The sequence below is a fragment of the Panthera pardus genome, unplaced genomic scaffold, assembly GCF_024362965.1.
Source record: "Panthera pardus isolate Hobbes unplaced genomic scaffold, ASM2436296v1 HiC_scaffold_20, whole genome shotgun sequence".
NCBI classification, from domain to species: domain Eukaryota; kingdom Metazoa; phylum Chordata; class Mammalia; order Carnivora; family Felidae; genus Panthera; species Panthera pardus.
The window spans coordinates 28,469,815-28,491,770 of record NW_026526766.1 but is presented as its reverse complement, the minus strand read 5'-3'; the positions used below and the strand labels follow the sequence as shown (position 1 = coordinate 28,491,770).

The 21,956-nt window shown below is 42.4% G+C and overlaps 2 protein-coding genes across 2 annotated transcripts in view; one reads left to right on the top strand and one right to left on the bottom strand.

Annotated features, from left to right (window-relative positions):
• Positions 1-13,148, top strand: part of FBP2 (fructose-bisphosphatase 2) — a 38,038-nt gene extending 24,890 nt beyond the window's left edge. The window contains exons 4-7 of the mRNA XM_019423460.2: positions 39-179; positions 2,367-2,504; positions 9,058-9,177; positions 12,403-13,148. Of these exons, the coding sequence (XP_019279005.2) occupies positions 39-179; positions 2,367-2,504; positions 9,058-9,177; positions 12,403-12,597 (594 nt within the window). The 3' untranslated portion in view covers positions 12,598-13,148. The remainder of the gene's footprint in view (positions 1-38; positions 180-2,366; positions 2,505-9,057; positions 9,178-12,402) is intronic.
• A 3,837-nt stretch (positions 13,149-16,985) lies between these two features.
• LOC109251669 (procathepsin L-like) lies at positions 16,986-21,128 on the bottom strand. Its single transcript, XM_019423462.2, has 8 exons — positions 20,955-21,128; positions 20,512-20,647; positions 20,098-20,220; positions 19,849-19,995; positions 19,444-19,668; positions 18,593-18,755; positions 17,835-17,952; positions 16,986-17,359 (listed from the first exon to the last, which is right to left on the bottom strand). The coding sequence occupies exons 2-8, from the start codon at positions 20,635-20,637 to the stop codon at positions 17,260-17,262; spliced, it is 1,002 nt and encodes a 333-aa protein (XP_019279007.2). The 5' UTR covers positions 20,638-20,647; positions 20,955-21,128; the 3' UTR covers positions 16,986-17,259.
• Positions 21,129-21,956: the final 828 nt, after the last annotated feature.

The following is a 21,956-nucleotide window of genomic DNA, read 5'->3' as shown; positions in this document are numbered from 1 at the left end:
GACAATAACACACCATGTTCCTCTTTTCTCTTCTGCAGACCTCAGACGACGAGCCTTCTGAAAAGGATGCTTTGCAGCCAGGCCGAAATATTGTGGCTGCGGGCTATGCCCTCTATGGCAGTGCAACCCTCGTGGCTCTTTCCACTGGGCAGGGAGTGGACCTCTTCATGCTTGACCCTGTAGGTACCCAATATGGCAGCATCAGTACTTAGGACTCCATGTGCCTCTGTGCTTTAATTCCAGTCCCCTGGGATAGTTTTCTGGTCATTCTTAATACTTGCTTTTTGGGGCCAGAGAGTCTAGTTGGTGAGCCAACACCAACATCAAAAAACGTTAAAGACTTTTGTGTAATGGAGGGCATTTGAAGGGTTCTTAGGGGTCTGTCTTATCAACCCAGACCCTGTCCATAAGGAGTTTCTAATCTAAAAATGTGTTAAACCTCTTTGGCTTATGGGAATACAATGATTTAAAAAATCATAATGTTGCCAATGTCTAGACAGTAACATTGACTTTTTAGAGCAGCACCATGCAATAGAACTTTCTGTGACCATGGATATGTTCTATAATCTGTGCTGTCCAATTTGGTAGCCACTGGCCCCATGTGGCTATTGAATACTTGTAAGGTGATTAGTGTGATTAAGAAACTGGGTTTTAAATTTTATTTTATTTTAATTAACTTAAGTGACTACCCTATTGGACAGCTGGGTTTGTAGGACTGCCTCTAACATACATGTTCTTCCCAATTAAGTAAAGGATGTTACTGCATTAATGGTAAAGCTCAAAATGAAAGCTGAAATGGGCAGGTCTTGAGGACCAGGAAGCAGGAGTCACAGGAATGGGCTTGCAGCTTGGCCAGTCTGGTTTGACACTACCTCTGATTCTGTGTCTCTCACTCCAGGTTCACTTGCCAGGGAGGAGAATTTAATTTGCCAAGATAAGTCAAATGCATGAACTGAGCTAGAGGAGGCTCAGTCTAGTCTTCCTAGATTGGCATCCACTGAGGAGAGTTAGTCTTCAAAGGGAGTCAGGCTGCTTTTAGGAAGTATTACTCCACACTGGGCTGTTCCAAAGCAACAAATGTCCACAGCAAGTTATTAAATTTCATGAACTAAAAACCACCAAGAACTTGCCTCTAATAAAAAGAAGTTGGGTTTACTGAACAAGGGAGGATGTGTTCTAGAGGAACTGTAGAGTGTCGTGGTAGGAGGGAGTTGGGATGGACTTAACTATATAGCAAGTGGGCTTTTGTTTGATCTCAGGAGGATTCAAGAAAGAGAGGGTTAGTTCTGGTTTGGGAGTTGTCTAGAAGTGGGCACAATTAATGATTGTATATCAATAATTTTTATCTAGGAGGTGGGAAGATTAAAGTGAGGGTAGAGATTCATTGGGAAAGAAGCAATCATCACATACAGAAGAGAGGGATGCTTAGTTACTTTTGTGGCTGTTGAGTATTCTTATCATTGTCTTATTTCAGACATGGTCAACATGGTCTTGCCTCTTCATACTCTTGGAATGTAAATTCCTATGTTTATTAGGAACCTTCTAGTCTAGCTGCCAGCTGTGAGCTGTCATCGTGGGGGATTTTCACTTTCTTAGTCTTTGAAGTTCATTAAAGCTGATTACATTTCCAAGCCTGGTTTTCCTCTTAGTGACTTAGAGAGATATCTAGCCTTTCAAAGTGATACCTGCAACCACCTAATCACATCCATAAGTACTCAGATAAACAGGTACCTGAGGGATGTCCTTATAATACCAGCACTCAGATAAAGGGGTACACTGGGGATATCCTGCAGAGCAACCACAGTGGGGGCACTGCCACATTTTTATTAATGATTCTGAAGATTTTAAAAATTTTTATCCATTTTACTCCTTATGCCAAGTGAATACAGTTTCTGATGGAAGGGATTTCCTCCTTAACTTGTGTGAGAGTCACTGGGATATCAGGAACTTTTAATGGTTTCTAAGACTGAGTCATTTACATAAATGGACCACACATTGGTAGGGGAACTGCATCGCCCACCCTTATGACAAATCCAATCCGTGAAACTTCTTCCTCTCATTGTCTATGGCCCAAAACTCCCTTGAAACATTAGGAATTAACTGGGGATGAGAACTTGGGGGATAAATACTGCAAGCTTCCCTATAAATGAGTAACTGGGCAGGCAGTGAACATTACCAAGGAACCGTTCCTGCTTTCCTTTGAATTATTTCATCTCTTGCTGGTGGAGCTATGGAAGGATGTGGCACCCCTGGGTTCCTCCAGCAGTCCCACATTTTCTGATGCTCTCTGATTGCTCGGCAGTGTGCTGTGGGCTTCTGTTTCCTGGTTTCTCTCTTCTTCCAGGTGTTTCTCTTCATCTTTCTAGGCTCTCGGTGAATTTATCCTGGTGGAAAAAGATGTCAAGATAAAAAAGAAAGGAAAGATTTTCAGTCTGAATGAGGGCTATGCCAAGTATTTTGATGCTGGCACTTCGGAATATGTGAAGAAGAAGAAATTTCCAGAGGTGAGTGAAGGAAGCCTAACACAGTAGCAGGGAGAATGCTGCCTCACTGGATCCCTGTTTGGGTGGTGGCTTTGGGAGCCTGGCTGACAGAGGTCGGTGCCACTGATTATGGCTCTGGTTGGTATGAGAATGACTGACCCTGCCTTTCTTCATAAATGACCAAAGTCTTTTATAGCTAAAGTTACCTACTCAAGATAATATTCCCCAGTTAGTTTTTTTAGGAGACATTGTTTATGAAGAAGACAGACTACATTTTCAAAATTCAGGATTCAGGCCTGAACTTCTCAAGTCATTTGTTTATTGAGCTACCACCTATGTAGATTCTGGTCATTCCATTTTATTTTATTTATTTATTTTTTTAACGTTTATTTATTTTTGAGACAGAGAGAGACAGAGCATGAACGGGGGAGGGTCAGAGAGAGAGGGAGACACAGAATCCGAAACAGGCTCCAGGCTCTGCGCGGTCAGCACAGAGCCCAACTCGGGGCTCGAACTCACAGACAGCGAGATCATGACCTGAGCCGAAGTCGGCCGCCCAACCGACTGAGCCACCCAGGCGCCCCTGGTCATTCCATTTTAGATGGAATAATTAATTCTATTTGAAAGTCCCATTCATATGCCCTAATATCAGGGCCTTGTGTTTACCCCAAGCTTTAGGACGTTTTTTGTCTCTCAAAGGGATTACCACGTTCTAGACTTCATGTGGCTGTTAATGCAGCCCAAACACTCTAGTCAGTATGTCCACCATACTAAGAGAGCTTTTAAGACAGGCATGGGAGCAGAGCCAAAGAATTTCTAGACCAGAAGTGTAAATTCTGGTCTAAGTTGGAAGAGGGGCTCAAGCTTGTTTACAAGTGGGACCCTCTCTCACCAAACTCTGGGGCATGTCATTGGAATTAAAAAGTCAGTGTTCACTTATCACAGAAATGGTAGACTGCTGAGCCCAACATATTAACCAATATTTCTATACGGAATCAAAGATGAGACCCTTTTAAACAGCAAAGGAAGGTACCTATTTCCCAATATAAAGCAAATCTCCAGAATCCTCCAGTTGCCTTTTAATGTGAAACCTGAGATTTACTATGTATCTGTTCTTAGCATAAAAGGCATTGTTTTGCCTATAGGACGTTTTGGTTTTGCTTGCTTACTTTTACATAAAATCCCTTACAAGTTCCATAAACTGAAGACTAGGGATTAGTTGTTAGGGAAAGTCGCTTTCTGGCTTCAGAAAGTTTAGTCTACATGCAATGGCTGGAAACTAGTGTGAATGCTTGATAATTTTCTCAGGCAATGCTTGAGAGTCCAGGGAGGTACTTTCTTCTGGATGTAAAAACAATGATCCATTTTGACTCAAGTGCCAGATGGTCTTGGGAGCGTCCAATTCTGACTGATCAGAAGAACAGAATGAAACCTAGAGTTGGGTCCCAGAATTTCTACCTAAAAATACAAAAAGGAATTTTGACTTTGGACAAATGGGAATACACTCAACAGGGTGGTGGGCATCCTCCTGGCTGTAGTGGAGGTTTGCAGGGATCCCTTAAAGAAATTAAAAGAAAATTAGGGAAAATAATCTGTGCCCCCTTCCTCAAAAATTCTCTGTGAAGAGAGAGGGGCAGAGATGAAAGCAGGAGAGGTTGGCCTGATGGGTGTTGGCTTGAAGCTGTTGCTTTATTTTATTAAGTACTTTTTACTATTTTTAAATAAAGGAAGGCCCAGAGTTACCTGAGTGGCTCAGTCAGTTAAGCATCCAACTTCATCTCAGGTCATGATCTCATGAGCTAGAGCCCCTCATCAGGTGAGCTCAAGCCCCGCTTTGGGCTCTGTGCTGTCAGCATGGGATTTTCTCTCCCTCCTGCTCTCTTTCTCTCTCTGCCCCTCGTGGGATTCTCTCTCTCTCTGCCCCTCTCTCATTCATGCCCCCCCCAATGAAGAAATAAAAATTAAAAACAAACAAAAAAAAAAACAAAAAAGAAAGGTCCAAAGAAGAAGGCAAAAAATAGTTTGCAATGTTTCTACTTGACTGAAACTCTGATTTCTATTCTTGTTAACAAAATTTAAAAAGTAATATATCTCAAAAGTTAAACATAGAATTACAATCTGACCCAACAATTGTGCTTTTATGTATATACCCCGGATAACTGAAAACAGGGATTTAAACACACACACACACACACACACACGCACACGCACACACACACACACAAAGCCCCACCTTATACACAAATGTTCATAGCAACGTTATTTATAATAACCAAAGATGGAAACAATTCAATGTCCATCAACTGAAGAATGGATGAATAAGTGATGGTACATCCACACACGGTAATATTATTCAGTCACAAAAAGGAGTGAAGTACTGTTGCATACCACAGCATGGGTGAGTCTCAGAAACATTTATGCTGAGCAGAAGGAGCCAGATGCAAGGACAAGGTTAATGTATAGAGTCAGATTAGTGGTTGCCAGGGGCTGAGGGAGGGGATGGCAGGGTCTACTTAATGGGTACAGGGTTTGCCTTTGGCTGATGGAAATGTTCTGTAATCTGACAGTCATTGTTGCACAACATTATGAACGTGTACTAAATGCCACTGAATTATGCACTTTAAAGTTGTTAATTTTATCTGATGTGAATTTTACTTCAATTTTAAAATGTGATCTAAGATGAGGAAATGTAAAACATACAGAAATATACAAAATTAAAAGCAAAAGCCTCCCCCCTCCCATACCCCCAGCCAAGTTGCTCTTTCCAGGGATGACCACTGCTCAGTGTTGCTTCTGTTCTTTGAGCTGGGACAGCGGGAGGGATTATGCACATCCATCTCCATATCTACCCCTTCACCCCTTAAGATCAGGTAGAGCATATTAGTCTCACCTGATTTTCTCTTTCATGACTTGAAGATTGTTCTACATAAGCACAGACAGATTTGTGGCATTGACTGAAGGGGCTGCCCAGCCTTGTGTTGAGAGGACAGAATGAGCTAATTCCTTATGGAGAAAAGCTTTGCTTGCCTCTGATTTTCCACCAGGAGACCCAGAGCTGCAATGGAGATGCCCAAATGTGTACACTCGTGACCTTGTGCAAGTAGATGTGCACAGCACATTGCTTACTGGGGTTACTGGATCCAAGTATATGAGCACTTAACATGTTAATGTTATCAAATACTCTTCCACAAAAGTTGCATCAATTTAGTCTCTGGTGCCATATGAAAGAGTACCCGTTTCCCTGCATCCCTGATGGTGCTAGATATGGTGAATCTTTAAAAATTTCTGTCCATCTGATGGTAAACAATGAACCTTGTGGCTTCACTAGTGTGTAATTAATTATGATTTATGTCATACATGTTTGCTTGTATTTATTAAGCATCTACTTTTGTCTTGGTAAATTGCCTATTTCTATCTTTTCAAATATTTAATTAGTATTATTTATCTTTTTCTTGTTGCTTTGTATAAGTTCTTAGTAAATGAAGGAAAATAGCCTTTGTGTGTTATTCATATTAGGAATATATTGGGACTTTCAACTTTTGATCCTATAGAGATGCTTACAATTTCATGTTATATTTATTTATTTTTATTTTATTTATTTATTTTTTATTTTTTAAAATTTACATCCAAATTAGTTATCATATAGTGAAACAATGATTTCAGGAGTAGATTCCTTAGTGCCCCTTACCCATTTAGCCCATCCCCCCTCCCACAATCCCTCCAGTAACCCTGAGTTTGTTCTCCATATTTATGAGTCTCTTACGTTTTGTACCCCTCTCTGTTTTTATATTATTTTTGCTTCCCTTCCCTTAGGTTCATCTGTTTTGTCTCTTAAAGTCCTCATATGAGTGAAGTCATATGATATTTGTCCTTCTCTGACTAATTTCACTTAGCATAATACCCTCCACTTCCATCCACATAGTTGCAAATGGCAAGATTTCATTCTTTTTGATTGCTGAGTAATATTCCATTGTATATATATACCACATCTTCTTTATCCATTCATCCGTCGGTGGACATTTGGGCTCTTTCCATACTTTGGCTATTGTTGATAGTGCTGTTATAAACATGGGGGGTGCATGTGTCCCTTCGAAAAAGCACACCTGTATCCCGTGGATAAATGCCTGGTAGTGCAATTCTGGGTCGTAGGGTTTATTTTTAGTTTTTTGAGGAACGTCCATACTATTTTCCAGAGTGGCTGCACCAGCTTGCATTGCCACCAACAATGCAAAAGAGAGCCTCTTTCTCCGCATCCTCACCAATATCTGTTGTTGCCTGAGTTGTTAATGTTAGCCATTCTGACAGGTGTAAGGTGGCATCTCATTGTGGTTTTGATTTGTATTTCCCTGATGATGAGTGATGTGGAGCATTTTTTCATGTGTCATTTGGCCACCTGGATGTCTTCTTTGGAGAAGTGTCTATTCATGTCTTTTGCCCATTTCTTCACTGGATTATTTGTTTTTTGGGTGTTGAGTTTGATAAGTTCTTTATAGATTTTGGATACTAACCCTTTATCTGATATGTCATCTGCAAATATCTTCTCCCATTCTGTCAGTTGCCTTTTAGTTTTGCTGATTGTTTCCTTCGTTGTGCAGAAGATTTTATTTTGATGAGGTCCCAGTAGTTCATTTTGCTTTTGTTTCCCTTGCCTCCGGAGATGTGTTGAGTAAGAAGTTGCTGCGGCCAAGATCAAAGAGGTTTTTGCCTGCTTTCTCCTTGAGGATTTTGATGGCTTCCTGTCTTACATTTAGGTCTTTCATCCATTTTGAGTTTATTTTTGTGTATGGTGTAACAAAGTGGTCCAGGTTCATTCTTCTGCATGTCGCGGTCCAGTTTTCCCAGCACCATTTGCTGAAAAGACTGTCTTTATTCTGTTGGATATTCTTTCCTGCTTTGTCAAAGATTAGTTGGCCACACATTTGTGGGTCCATTTTTGGGTTCTCTGTTCTGTTCCATTGATCTGAGTGTCTGTTCTTGTGCCAGTACCATACTTTCTTGATGGTTACAGCTTTGTAGTATAGCTTGAAGTCTGGGATTGTGATGCCTCCTGCTTTGGTTTTCTTTTTCAAGATTGCTTTGGCTATTCAGGGTCTTTTCTATATATTTATTTTTTGTTATATCTAATGGATTTTGTGTACCAAATTATAAATTAACGTATTCATGTTTCCTTCTTCTGTGCTGTCCAATACATAGCTACTACCCACATGTCGCTATTTAAATTTAAATTAATTACCATTAAATAACATGTAAAATTCCATTTTCATCTATACTAGTCTCATTGCCAGAGCTCAACAGCCACATGTGGTCAGGGGCTGCCATGTTGAACAGTTGAACATGGTGATAAAAAGCATTTTCATCATCACAAAGAATTTCATTGGACAGCCTTATTCTAAATTATTTGTGAGTTTCTCCTTTTAAGTCTATCTCCATCTTGAAGTAATTTGGTTGTCAAGAATGAGGGTAGGAGTCTTACACACCTGTTTTCTAAGCAGCTAGCCCAGTGCTGCTCTCTTTATAGTGCTCTTCCATGTTGATTAGAAGGTCATGTTAACCATAAATGAATTTCTTGTCTATCTTTAGGCCCAGGACCATGCTCTATTCTGATCTACTGTTTGGTGTTTGCATTTCTTCTTTAAATATGTAAACATTGTTAGTTCACTATATGTTCTTAGATTTGGTAGAGATACATATGTTTCTCTTGTTCTTCATTTTCATAAATGTTCAGGTTTACTTTGGCAGATAATTTTAATATCATTTCTTTCGAGTTTCTTCCCCAAAAAGTCTTGATATTTTCTAAGAGTTTTAGAGTCTTAGCTCTTATGTTTAGGTCATCTATCAACTTTGAGTTAATTTGTCATATGGTATAAGGTAAGCTTTTCGGTTTTTTGTAACATTGGATTATTCATCTTCTTACCATTGAATTGTAAATTCATTTATTTTTACTCATTTATGTATGCTAGTCTCCCCCTTTAGTTGGTGATTTCCTTGGGACTGTCTTCCCAATTTTGGCCTCCTCGGGGCCCAGCCTGGTGCCTGGCATAAAGAAGATGCTGAAAAAAAATTGTTTTAATGTTTATTTATTTATTTTGAGAGAGAGAGAGAGAGGGAGAGAGAGAGAGAGAGAAAATCCCAAGCAGGCCCCATGTTAGCATGGGGCTCAGTCTCATAAACCGTGAGATAATGACTTGAGCCAAAATCAGGATTTGGACACTTAACTGACTGAGCCGCCCAGGTTCCCCTGAAAATTATTTATTGAGCTGAATTTATACAAGATTTCTGAACATGGCTACTCATGTTGTTATCTAGGAGAGCATATTGCAGATTTTGCATTGCATCTAATACTCAGGGTTTGGAATCACCTACAGTGCCTGTTTTTATTGCATTCCAATTTGTTTTGTTGGGTGAATTTCTCTTGCTGTCTAATCCAAGCCTAAATGCTTTTGGGGTCTCCCTCTTTCCTTAGAAGCCTTTAATAGTTAATTTCCCGTGCGTTGCAAACTTCCTAAACCAGGATACTTTGGTAATGGAGTATCTAATTCAGATGAGCATCTTATCTCCTCTCTCTGCCTTTTAGGATGGCAGTGCTCCCTATGGGGCCAGATACGTGGGCTCCATGGTGGCTGATGTGCACCGCACCCTGGTGTATGGAGGGATCTTCCTATACCCAGCGAACCAGAAAAGTCCTAAGGGCAAGGTAATTCTCTTTTGTCCAGTGGCTCTGGTCAGTAAGCCAGTTGGAGTTCCCTTTCTCTTCATGTCTGCCTTTTAGTTACTGCTCTGTCCTTTTCGCGTCAACTTGTCAGTGGGCATGTGGAAGAGAAATGAGGGCTATTTCCCATTAATGAATTTGAGGCTGTGGGAGAGACGAAAATTGTCGTTGTTGGCAATTTTCACTGGCCTTCACTTCCCCTTTTCCTCATGCCTGTAACTCACCATGAGTCAGCTGTGTTCATCTACCACTTTCTACATATTGTGCCTGACCTGTAGCTTCAGCACCACCTGATTCTAGATTAAGGATCCTTTAAAGATCTAATGAAGAGTATGGACTCACATTCCAGAAAAAAAATGCACATAAACATACACACTACATACGTTTTTAGGGGGTTCACAGATGACCTGAAGTCTACCCATGAAGCCCCTAGAGAGTTCCCAAACTCTAGAATAAAAACAGATCAGAACTTATTCAATATTTCTACAAAGGTAGCTCCTGGAAGATCTTACTGCTAGTTTATGACACAAACCCCAAAATACTTGTATTATTAGGTGGGAATCTTATGATCCAAGTGCATCTGTCTTGAATAGACCCTCCCATAGAAACGTGTCTGTTTTTTAGCCAATCACAGAAATCATAGGTAAGTAGACACATCAAAACACAGATCTACTGTATTCTTGGGGCACAGCAACAATTAGCCACATGTATATATGTCTCCCAGGGTGTGCAATTTGAATTATTGGAATGCCGGATTCAAAGCCATGGTAAGAAATCTCAGAGCACATGGGACCAGAAGGAAGATTTTTAATATGCAGATTGGTGTATCAGAATTTCTCTTCATGCGAGTGTTTAGTTCATGTATGTTATAACCTTTGGGAGTAAGAATCACAGATAAGTCTGCATGAGAGGTGCTGGCCTGGAGGATTGAATGAGATCCAGAAAATGAGGAAATGCTTAAATACAACCACTCTTGCTGCCTACTCAGTTCAACACAGAAAACATTAGGCTAATTATTAATAATTGTTAAAATGACTTAAAAGTGATGATTCACCAAATTCTACTGAAATCATTATTACACTATATGTTAACTAATTTGGATTTAAATACAAGTAAAACAAAATAAAATGATTTAAAATAAGTCAGAAAATATCCACATATAATGACCTAGACATTTCTGTAAGTACATATAATTCCATATATAGATCTATATTCATAACACCATAACCATCATCCCTATTGAAAATACCATTGGTTCCTGAACTCAGTGTTTTAGCTTTTGTGGTCTCTGTGACCACACTGGTGTGTATTTTGGGGGTGGGGTGGTTGTGTACACCTTTCCTCCTATGTGTGCTTGTCTCTTTTTATCCATTTAGATTTTAACTGCAGAATAAAGTAGATCATGAGGACAGCAGGCCAAACTCTGAAAACCTGAGAATTGTGTCTTAAGATGGATTTACTCTAAGGGAAACTTAAGGTGAAGGGCAGCCTTGGACAAACTTTATGCGAGAATCCTATGTTGTTTTTTTAAAGTATCTGAATCAACATGGTACAAACAAAGGCTACTTGGTTACAGTCTGAGACTTTATTGCTGACATCCCAAATTCCCAGGCAAGGGAAGAAGGGGCTGAGGTCTATAAGCTGACCTAGGACCGATTGGCTTCCAGTGTCCCTCCTGTGGATGATCAGAGACAAAACTAGCCAATCCAAGTGTGTCCACACCCACTGGGGCTTCTTTGCACTCTGCTAGGATGCCCACAACTCTGAGAGCTAGAGGTCTAGGGAGAGGGCAGCATACACTGTTTTACCAAAATGGCAGTAAATGCCCTCTGGAATCTTAACTTACTGTCTCCTGAATGTCCGGCTCTCCAACCTAGACCAGAGATCTTTTGCTCCTCACTGTGAAATAATAATAATTCAAAAACCAGCACAGAATATGACTGCTTCTCAAGGTAGTTTCAAATGATGTTCAGAATCGATTTGAAGAAAAGAATAGAAAAGAAAAAGCTGCAGAGAGCTGGGCCAACCACTTTGGAAGCTGATTACAGAAATGAACTGGTTTTCTTTTAAATGCAAATTTTGTACCTATTGGGGAAGGAAGGAGAAGGTGGTACGATATTGAGGTAGAACATGCAGCTGGACCATCCCCCTGGATCTAATGTGATATGTGTGTGTGTGTCTGGTGGGGGTGGGGGTGGTGAGGAGGAGGGAATCACAACATAATCACAGAAATAGATCCCAAAAAACATTCGGTCCAGCCCATTTCATTTCAACTTTTTAAGTACTCACTGGATGCAGGGCAGACACCTGCTAGTTCCCTTAGTGCCTCTTAGAAAAGGCAGCCCTTCCTCAGGACAGTCTCAGCCCTGGGTCCACACGCACAACTTGGCAAGCAGGACAAAGGCTGACTTTACTCTCCTTACCCCGCCCCCTGTGGCCCTCCACTGGGAACCCTTGGGTAACGGATGCAGTAGCCTTGTTTGGACACTTCCTTGTGTCAGCAAGTCCTGGGAACGGAGATATCACAATGACCAACCAAGACAGACTCTGTTGCTGCCTTCAAGGGGGAGCATATAAGGAGGAAGGCAGTTACTAAACAGAGCTCAGTGTGACAAATATATGAAGAGGGATGTGCTATTGGAGTGCAAGCAGTAGAAGTTAATTCAGTCTCGGGGGCTAAGAGAAAAGACCATTTAAATACTAGCAACCTACCTCGTCAAGTTGATGCTTGAGATGTGGAATTCCTCCATATGATCTCAGACACTGAGGTTATCCTGAGAGGCTACCTAGTATTCTCCAGGTGACCTCCCATCCCACCCAAGCTGGACTCCTTCCTAGTCATAAGGCCTCACGTACAGAGGCTCCTGACCAGGCCTCAGCGTCAATTTGCCTCATTGCCAAACTGTAAGAAACTAGTATCTAGATCTCATACTTCCAGACAAGGAGGCAGGTCTCCTATGAACACAAAGGTCACAAGATGGGTAGATACTGACCAGCAGTGCCCCAAAGATGTGATGATGAACAACGTCTGATGCACCCAGCCTTCTGGAGGGCCCTGACTTCAGGAAGCCCACTCTGCTGGGGTGCCCAGTGTGCTCATGCTAATGAGACAGAAGTTCAGCAGTTGTAATTCCTTCACTGAGCTTTAGGGGTGTGTCATAGGACTTTTGGCAGCTTGCCAAGCTTGTCCACCTGACTGTTTCTCCACAGCTCCGGCTCCTGTACGAGTGCAATCCCGTGTCCTACATCATAGAGCAGGCGGGAGGCATGGCGACCACAGGCACCCAGCCTGTTCTGGATGTGAAGCCGGAGTCCATTCACCAACGAGTTCCCCTCATTCTAGGGTCCCCGGATGATGTGCAGGAATACCTCACCTGTGTACAGAAAAGCCAGGCAGGCAGGTAGTGGGTTTGACCCTGCAAGCTGTCTTCTCTTTGCCTTGTCCCTTCTATTAAGGGCCCTAAATAAACGATAAGTGGAAACAATGGTGACGAGTAACAAAAGGCAAAGCTCCTGACTCACATCCAGAACAGCAGTGAACTGCTTGTCACAGATCCAGACCCTAGAGGCGGTTCTGTGCTCAGTGTAAAGGGCTCAAAATAAAAACCCACGTGTGAAAAGAAAAACTTTGATTTGTCTTCTTTCATGGGCGGCAGCTAGTAGAGATATAGTTCTAAGTCTGCCAGCCAGGGAATTGGCAACTACCGACTTGCGGCAAAAAGTCCAGAGATTAGCTAAGAATTTGTCTTGGTTGGCTTATAATTTGAACCTAATGTATTTTCCTGTAGTGATTCATTTCCTTTCTTGTGAAAGAGATAAACGTATTTAATATATATTCTATATTTAAATGTATATTTACATGTACTTAAATGGCTGGCAGTTACGGAAGAGCTTTTGTCTTACTTTGGATACGTTTTGAGTTAGAAATCTTATGGCTATTAAATTCTGAAGCTTCAGATTGAGCCTTTTTCGGGAGTGATGATTTGGATGCCCAATAATTGTTTACAGAAAGGTGTGGTCACCTGTTGACTAAGGCACATATGAAACAGAGTTAAGATTTAAAAATTAATACCTACTTTTCTCAACCCCTTAACTTTGAATTTTCATTTTGGGGAGAAGATTTTAATTTATCCTAGGGCCTGACCAGAGTGCATAGTTAAATATCAATCATTTTTCAAAATTATGTCAGCATTGCGATTGGGGTGGCATATACATCAGGAACCTCAGCTTGTTTTCACAAGAATTACTATATATGTATATGGACCCAGAGGACAAAAATCCTTAATGAAATATTGACAAATCAAATCCAGAAGTACTTAAAACAAAGATGCATCAGGACAACATCAGGCTTAACCCAGGGATTCAAGAGTGACTCAACATTAGAAAGTCCACTAAAGTAATGCATTAGGCAATGGTGGTGGGGAGGTGGGGACTAGGAGGAGCCATGGGCAGAAGCGAGGCTCTCCTTTCTCACTGTGGCTTTGGGTGGGTGGTTCATACAACCCAATGCAGATGTCAGCATGTGTATAATTCAGGACTCAGCGTTGTTCCTCAGCTAAATATGGCTTGGCAGCAGTAACAATAGCGGCAAAATTTTAATATGTAATTGAAATGCTTTCAGCCTCTCCAAAGGACACATCAATTTTTTTTTTTTAAGAAACATTCTGATTTTAACCAATGGGCTACTTTATTATAGACTTCATCTGAAATGTTTATCTCAAAGATCCCAACTGAAGTCTTCACTTCAAAATCTCTTAGGAACACTTTGATTTGGTGAGCGTACAGCACCTGGTCTAAAGACTGCACAGCCATGAGGAGAAGGTTTTGCTGGAAACAGAGGTGAGAGACAGCACCTTCGGTCATGGTGTGTGTTGCTTTGATAAGTGTGGCGGACGCTCAGAAGATCCATGCACCATTCATACGCCTCCTTCTTCAGGCTGAGACCGTGGGTCCCTGTAAGTGAAATCCTGAAACAAGGAGCTGGGAAGAGCTTAGGACTCCCCCACTCCATTCTCAGAGGCCACATATCAAAGATTCGAGGGAATTGGTGGAATGGTGCCTGAGTGACTGTCCTTCCATAGGCAGGGGACAGAAGAATTATTGGTGGGATCTCTGGTCTAAGTGATCTGAGGATCCCTTTCTTCTTGGTTTCTCATTCTCTCCTGATTGCCTTCCCAGGTTAAATGTTTGGGCCTGTCTCAGGGGGAATCCAGGTGTTCTTTCCATTTTCTAAAAAAAAAAAAATAATAATGTTTATTTTTGAGAGAGAGAGTAAGAGAGAGAGAGAGAGGAAGGGGCAGAGAGAGTTGGAGACAGAATCTGAAGCAGACTCCAGGTTCTGAGCTGTCAGCACAGAGCCCAATGTGGGGCTCGAACCCATGAGCCATGAGATCATAACCTGTGCCGACATTGGACACTTAACCAACTCAGCCACCCAAGGCGCCCCTTGGTTTGCTTTCCATTCTCTAGCATTTCCCAAAGTACTCTTTATGGGTCTGGCCCCACTTGGGGAAGGTGGGACTATTCACTGGTTTGCATTGTACTCTGGGCAAATGGGCTTCAGCAACTGGAAGGCAGAGCCATTAACACAAGGAGAAAAGCCATATGATTATTTTAATAGATGTTTTTTTAAAAATAAGAAGAAGGCATGCTGTTTCAAATCAGTGGGAAGAGAATGGTGGATAATTAGCTAGTCGTCTGGGAAAAAAATAGAAGTGGATTTGCAAAACATATTACAGACGGATTCCAGAATTACACATAAAAAATGGAAGTATGAAAGGGATATATTTATGACCCTAAACGGGACCAAAAGACAGCAAGAAAAATGTATAAAGGAAAGAGATGCGATTTAACAACATCCCCCACACAAAGTTAAGTCACTCCAAAGTGCAGGAGAAAATGTTTGTGACAGGTAATAAAAGGCACATTAAGGATCATACATATTAAGAGAAAAAAGATAAACCACCCCCCCCCAGAGAGATAAACTAAGGATATAAAACTGCAGTTTGTGAAGAGAAAAATACAAATAGTCTATAAACTAGTGGGAAGATGGTGAGACTCCCTAAGGATCAGGAAATGAGAAGAACATGGCCCATCTGTTCTCACTTAGCAGATGCACAATAAACAGCAGTGACTGATCCTTTCAGATGTCCTCAGGTGCTGGGACATGGCCCTCTTCTGCCTGCTGGAGAGACAGATCACAGGACGGCCACGGGACGGCAATGTGGCAGCTCTGTGGACATTGAGAAGTTTAGATAAGCAGGCCCTCTGACCTGCGGGTCAGCAGGAAAACCTAGATGAGCCTTTCTAAAGTTACATATTGTCTGTAAGAGCAAAAAGATGGGAAGGATCGAAGTGTCCAGCAGTAGGGAGATGGTTGACTGTGGAAAGCTCTTCAGTGGTTTGAGAAAGTTGCGAATTACTTAGAAACCTGCTCCAGCTTTTATGAACATGGAAATAAATCCCTTCCCTAGTTCAAGGGACATCACAATAGACAAATGTGGAAAGAAATAAATATATTGGCACCATGCTAAGCCCTTTTGCTCCACCTAACCTGATGACAACACCATCTTTACTCTCTGTATTCACTTCCTGTAATGAAATCTAACCATCTTCTATCATTATTGTTATTATTATTTGCAAAGAAGGGGAAAAGGCATGAGAAAGATATGCAGGAAAGTAGGACATGGTGGGTGGGTCTATAAGATGGGTCTGTGTACCAGTCTGAGTTCTCCAGAGAAACACAACCAATAGGATTCAAGCCTTCCTGCCCTGACACACACAGACAGACACACAGACACACAGACACACACCCTATGCCACAGTCTTGAGGCCGAATTCCTTCTTCCCTTGGAGACCTCAGTTTTGCTCCTAAGACTTTCAAATGACCCAATAAGGATGTAGGGGTTCAGGACACGCTACTCCAAAATAAGCCACAGTGGCATATTGGTTATTTTGAGATGAAGGCACTTGAGAAGCAGCAGATAGATGCAGGAAGGGCTCTCTGACATCCCCTTTCCAGAAGCAGGTCATAAAATTTCCCTGAGAAAGGTGTTCTCCCCTGAGAAAGTTTCCAGCAAGAGAACATCCTGATCACTGGAGGCTGGAAGACAGCACTGAACACATCTCTGTGCAGACACAATTCCTAAATAACCCTCATCTTCCACTAGTTTTGCCTCCTGCCCTCAAATGTATTTCCTATTTGCTCCATTCAAGGGTTGGGACAGACACAGCCAAAGGGCAGCTGAGATGACATGTGCCTATTTACAACTACAAGAGCCAGACCCCACCCAGCATTCTCCTAGTGGACCATGGGCACATTGTTAGGTCTTTTGAGCTACAGGCCCAATATGGTAGCACTTAGTTAAATGAAGCAAATCAGCAAATGAAGACTCAGTATCTAACCTAACTGCAGTTTCAACTCCCTTCCCACTGAAATATAACCTTTAACCAGTAATAATGGGAATGTCCTGGTCAGCACTAGGAAATACATCAACAGACTCTTTCTCTTCTTAGGAAAGTGATCTTGCCTAAAATAAGATTCTTTGCGAATAATTTCCTTTTTTCTGTTCCCTCTCTACCTTTACAAACCTTTCTTTTTCTGTAGCTCTTGGAGCTCTCTTCTACTTGCTAGATAGATGAGAAGCTGCCTGATTCATAAATCCTTCATGAATCCTTCATGAACCATAAATCCTTCATTGAACCAATTAGCTCTTTATAATTTACTTGGTTGAGTTTTTGTTATTTAACAGCTTGATTCTACAGAAAGTTAATATATTGAAAACTGACCCCACTTCTACTTTGAAATGGTTTTATTTTAAAAGGTAAAACTTTATACATCAGTACAAAATATAAACATTCAGAAGTTATTAGACAAATCAATCACACAAAGCTGTTCAAAGCAGTATTTAAAGAAGTAACATTTTACTGGTATAAAATGTCACAGAATCAAATCACAAGTTCGAGCTCCAAGTGTTTTGCTCCACACAATAAGGTGTGGTCAGTTGTAAGATAAAATTCTTCTTCGTAGTATTCTGTTCCCAATCAAGGTCTTCTACAGAGATCATCTCATACAACAGGAAAGCTGGCCATGGTGGCGATTCCACAGTGGTTTTTCCGGTCTTTGGCCATCTTTATGTAGCCATCTATGCCCCAATTTGCACCCCAGCTGAAAGAAGACAGGGTTTGCCATTTATTACAAACAAACACATTTATCTTTATGAACAACAATACCCGATACTGAGCAGTGCACCAGAGGCTACGGCAGATTCAGGAAGAATCAGGAGAGGCCATTCTTGTTCATGATTGGATTCTAACCCAGCACAGAATTCTATCCCCAGACCTTTCACAGCCCACAAAATGAGAGACCCCAAAGCACTTGGGATCAGATGTGTTTCTGAAATAAGGAAAAATTTCCAATTTAGAAATGCAGTGGTACCAAAACTATAGCACTACCTAAGCAAGCTTGAGACAGTGTCTTCATGTTGTCATGAAATGAGTATGTCTGTGTTTCCCCTACGTAGGGTAAAGACTTCTGTGATTTCAGAAGTGTGCTCAAGGGTTTGAGAACATGCCTCCAAACACTGATTTCGGAAAGGATTCCCTTTTCAATTTTAAAGATAAGTATTTTTGGCTTCTTATACCTGTTCTTGACAATCCAATATGTATTGTTTATCGACTGTCCTATTTCAGTGCCATAGCCAATCACCAGAACACCATGGTCCAGGTCTTCACTGCTGCAGTCTGGATCATAATAAATGCCTGGAAAAGTGAAACTCAATGCTAGGGTGAGGATTCCCATGTGACATGTGATAGCAACCCAGCCTATCAACCAGAGTAAGGGAGGCATTTCAACCTTCAGCGAAATGACATAACACCAGATAAGAGTTAGAAGCAGATCTTTTCTGAGCTAGGCTAGGGATTGAGGCTCTCATCTAGTACCGGCAGAAAGACAATTTGGCAAGAAGCATAAAACAACCTGTCAAGAGGCTTAAAAGAGCACTCATTGAAACCTTGTGATTTGACTTTTAGGATGTCAGCTTAAGGAAACAGCACAGAACACTAAATTACTTGAGCCAAGGGATTCTGTCCAATCTCAACAACAGTGGTAAAATTCTTTGGAATGTTTCATGGTCTAACAATTAGAAGAAAGTAAATTAAAGTATGCCAATTGAACTATATAGCCATTTAAATATATTTATGGCGTACTTAAAATTGTGGGGATGTGGTTCAAGTCATGTCAAACAAACAACAGGCACAAAAATTACATGTACAGAATGATGTTAAATCTACACCCTCCAAAATTCTACATCGACTTCTACATAACAAAGAGTCAATCTTGCTGTACCTTATGGTGGTTTCCCCATTTTTCTGCCTAAATTTCTACATAGACAGAGCTTACCTTCATGATAGAACTGGAAGGTAAAATGGCTTGCATCTATACCAACAGAGATGGGACCCTTGGTTGCTACAGCCACCATGAGGGCCTTCTCCTGCTGAGGGATGTCAAAGAAGCCAGTGTCATTGGCAGCAGAATCCTGGGGCTTGTATTTGCAGGATTCATCCTTTCAAAGGTGAAGGGGAAAAGACTTAATTACTACCATCCACTGGGAACATGACTTCAAGACAGCTTACAGGTAAAAGATTTCCAAGTCAGGTTTGTTAACACATCCCAGGAGTTTAAATGCTATTGGTTGTTTTGAAATGGAAATATTCGCTGGTGTGTATTTAATGAGACACTCTCAGTCTACCTGTCCATAAGAATTTTGTTGCTCTGGAGAAATTTGCAATATATATAGAATGGTATGTATATCACCACAAACATAGAAATAGGAACAGCTATATGGTAACGATCTAAGCAGAGAAATGTGCCCGGCCAATACAGTTTAATGACAGATCTGACAGTTTGCAGATCTAGAGTCTACAATTTAAAATGTGCATATTCATATTAAGCGATGCCTGGGTGGCTTAGTCGGTTAAGCAGTTAAAGCGTCTGACTTCAGCTCGGGTCATGACCTCATGATTCATGAGTTCGAGCCCCGCATTGGGTTCTGTGCTGAGAGCTCAGAGCCTGGAGCCTGCTTCAGATTCTGTGTCTCTTTCTCTCTCTGCCCCTCCTCCACTCTCTCTCTCTCTCAAAAATAAATAAACGTTAAAAATAAAATGCACATATTAAATGTGGTATCTGTTTTCTTCAAATGTATTTAACTCTAAAAAACAGAACTGGAATGACAGGTAAAGAGCTCCACTCACCTGTGCATGATATGGATAGGATTCCTCTGTGTCCAGGCCTCCGTTGTCCTTAACATACTGGAAGGCATTATTCATTAGGCCACCATTGCAGCCCTCATTGCCTTCAGCCTGAGAGCAGTCCACCAGGTTCTGCTCACTCAGTGAAACAAGTTTGCCAGTTTTCCGGAACATCTGTCCTTCAAGAGCACCAGTTGCACTAAAAGCCCAACAAGAACCACATGGACCCTGAAAACAAATCATAAAGCTCTCAGTCTACAAAACAAATATCAAGATTTGACAACAGCCCACAGATTTGAAAACTCTTAAAACATGGCGAACTGCACATTGTTTCTCAGTCTACCATAGCAAGGACACTGATTCCTTTAGCCTTTACTCTTGAGAGGGACCTGCTGAACATTGTCTCACCTGATCCTTCACAGGAGTTACATAGCCTTTCTCTCTCCAGTCCACAGATGAAGGGATCTTAGCAAAGAGAGGTGCTTGGAACACTTTCCCCTTCTTGTGCTTCTGCATTTGAAGGCCATTCATCACCTGCTTGAATTCTTCATTGGTCTTCAAGGAAAAGGGAATACAATGTTTGACAAGCATGAGATTTTTTTGGTAAAGTATTGGGGAGAGGAAGCACAAAAAGTCAGCAATCCATGCCACACTCACCATGTCACCAAAGCCATTCATTGCCACCGTGAAGCTGTGTTTCCCTTGGCTGTGTTCCCAATTGTGCTGTCTGATCATTTTCATATTCTTCTCCCACACCTCTTTCCTCCATCCTTCTTCATCCTGGAGACAAACATATAATTCATCATCTTTATTTCTATTTAAAACCAACTCACCTGCACCTAGCGGGTGTGCTCACAGAGAGGAGGAGAAACCACAGCCAGGGATGGCCTGATGCTTCCGCAAGCTGTACTCCAGCAACCACACAGCAGGACATATGCCCACGTACAGTCAAGGTGCCCCGCTTACTGCCTTGGTAAGAGCGGCCTCAAGAAGCTACTCCCTGCTATGAACTCCCACCAGCACAGACTGTTCTCTGCGGGGGTCCCTCTGTGCAGTTTAAATGTTACCAACCATGCCATATAGCTTCCTGTGTGTTGCCTTCCACTGGGACCATAGTTCTTCTAAGCTCTGGTTGAGTTGCGGAGCAGCTGAGGCTATTCCCAAGCAAAGGGCAGCCAGGAAGAGAGAAGGATGCATGTTTCAAAACCTAGAAAGGGAAATGAGTTTCTAATTAGACCAAGCCATCCTCCTTTCTTCTGAGATGTTAGAGCCACTAAGGTGGAATTGAATTTATCCTCCCAAGCGTTTGCACAGGGCTGGGAAGGAAGGCTGAGGATGTGGGATGTGCTGGGGGCCTGCTGCCCTGCTCCCCTCCCTGAGACCCGCCTCCCACTGGCAAGGGATTTGGATCTTGGCGCAGGGAGGGGAGGGCCTCGCAGCGCGGCGTCGGAGGCTCAGGCTGCCGCATAAGGAGAGGTCAGGCCCGGGGACAGCGCCTCCTGGGAGCCACGAACCTCCGACCCCCAAGGCAGGTGGCCTCGCTGGTTCCTCGGATGGCCCCCGTGCTCGGGTTTGGCGGGGGCAGACCAGCTGTGGTAGGTGCAGCTGAGCAATCTCAGTCACAGGTGCAGGTCCGGGAGTCCAGAAGGCCCTGCACTGGGCCGGCAGCCGCCCGTTTAAGACCTAGGATTCGGCCCGGCCAGCCCCGCCCTGCTCGCCTTGCTCAGGCTGCGAGTGGCTGAGCCAGCCTGTGGGCGGGGCTTCTGTGCCCTGGAGCTCTGTTCGCCTGGGGAGTGAGTTGCCTGGATCAATTGTCCCAGAGAGGAGGCCCTACCTGCTTCAGTGGCCCCGGGGGAGGTGAGCCGGGGGACCAGTGACAGCCCCGTGGAGGGGTCCGGCGTCTCCCTGGGGACCCGGATCAACTAATTACCACGAATTTATGTGTTGGCAGGTGGTTCACGTAAAGAACCTCACAGGGAGCCCCAAGTGGGTTTTCAGCGTCACCCTTCCTGTCCTTTAGTTCTAGCGTTTTGGGTTAAAATCTCCCGGAGGGTTGGCGGAGGATGCAGAGCCCGCAGGGGGAGGTGTTATCACTGTATCAGGATGGGATGCCCTGGGTTATGAAGAATCTGGAGAGGGCTGACAGTGCCCCACACGGGGCATGCGCTGGGCAAGGCTCAAGTCCTTTCAGGGAAAGGGGCAGACGGGGAGGGGTGTCCGGGGAAGGCGTGGCATTTGGTAAGGCTCCTGTCCTGCCTCCCCCAGGCAGGGATTCTTCTTTCCTCAGAACTGACAGAAACGTGTCATTTACAGAAAAATCTGGCTTAATAAAAGAAAGGCAAAATGTAGAAACTGCTTTTTCTTTCCCACTCTCTGTGTTATGGAGTATTATGTTCCTCAGTATCCGACATGTTTTTCTTTAGATTTAAGAAATTTGCTTGAATGACTTTTACTTCGGTGGTTATTACTTTAATTTACATGTAATGCCAGGACTTCCATGGCAGTTTGTAAGAATA

Coding starts and splice junctions, on each gene's coding strand:
- LOC109251669 (XM_019423462.2), bottom strand. CDS start 20,637: ATGCATCCTTCTCTCTTCCTGGCTGCCCTTTGCTTGGGAATAGCCTCA. Junction 20,221..20,511: donor ACAGGAAGCTATATGGCATG/GTTGGTAACATT, acceptor GTTTGTCTCCAG/GATGAAGAAGGATGGAGGAA. Junction 17,953..18,592: donor CTTCCAGTTCTATCATGAAG/GTAAGCTCTGTC, acceptor TCACTTTTCCAG/GCATTTATTATGATCCAGAC.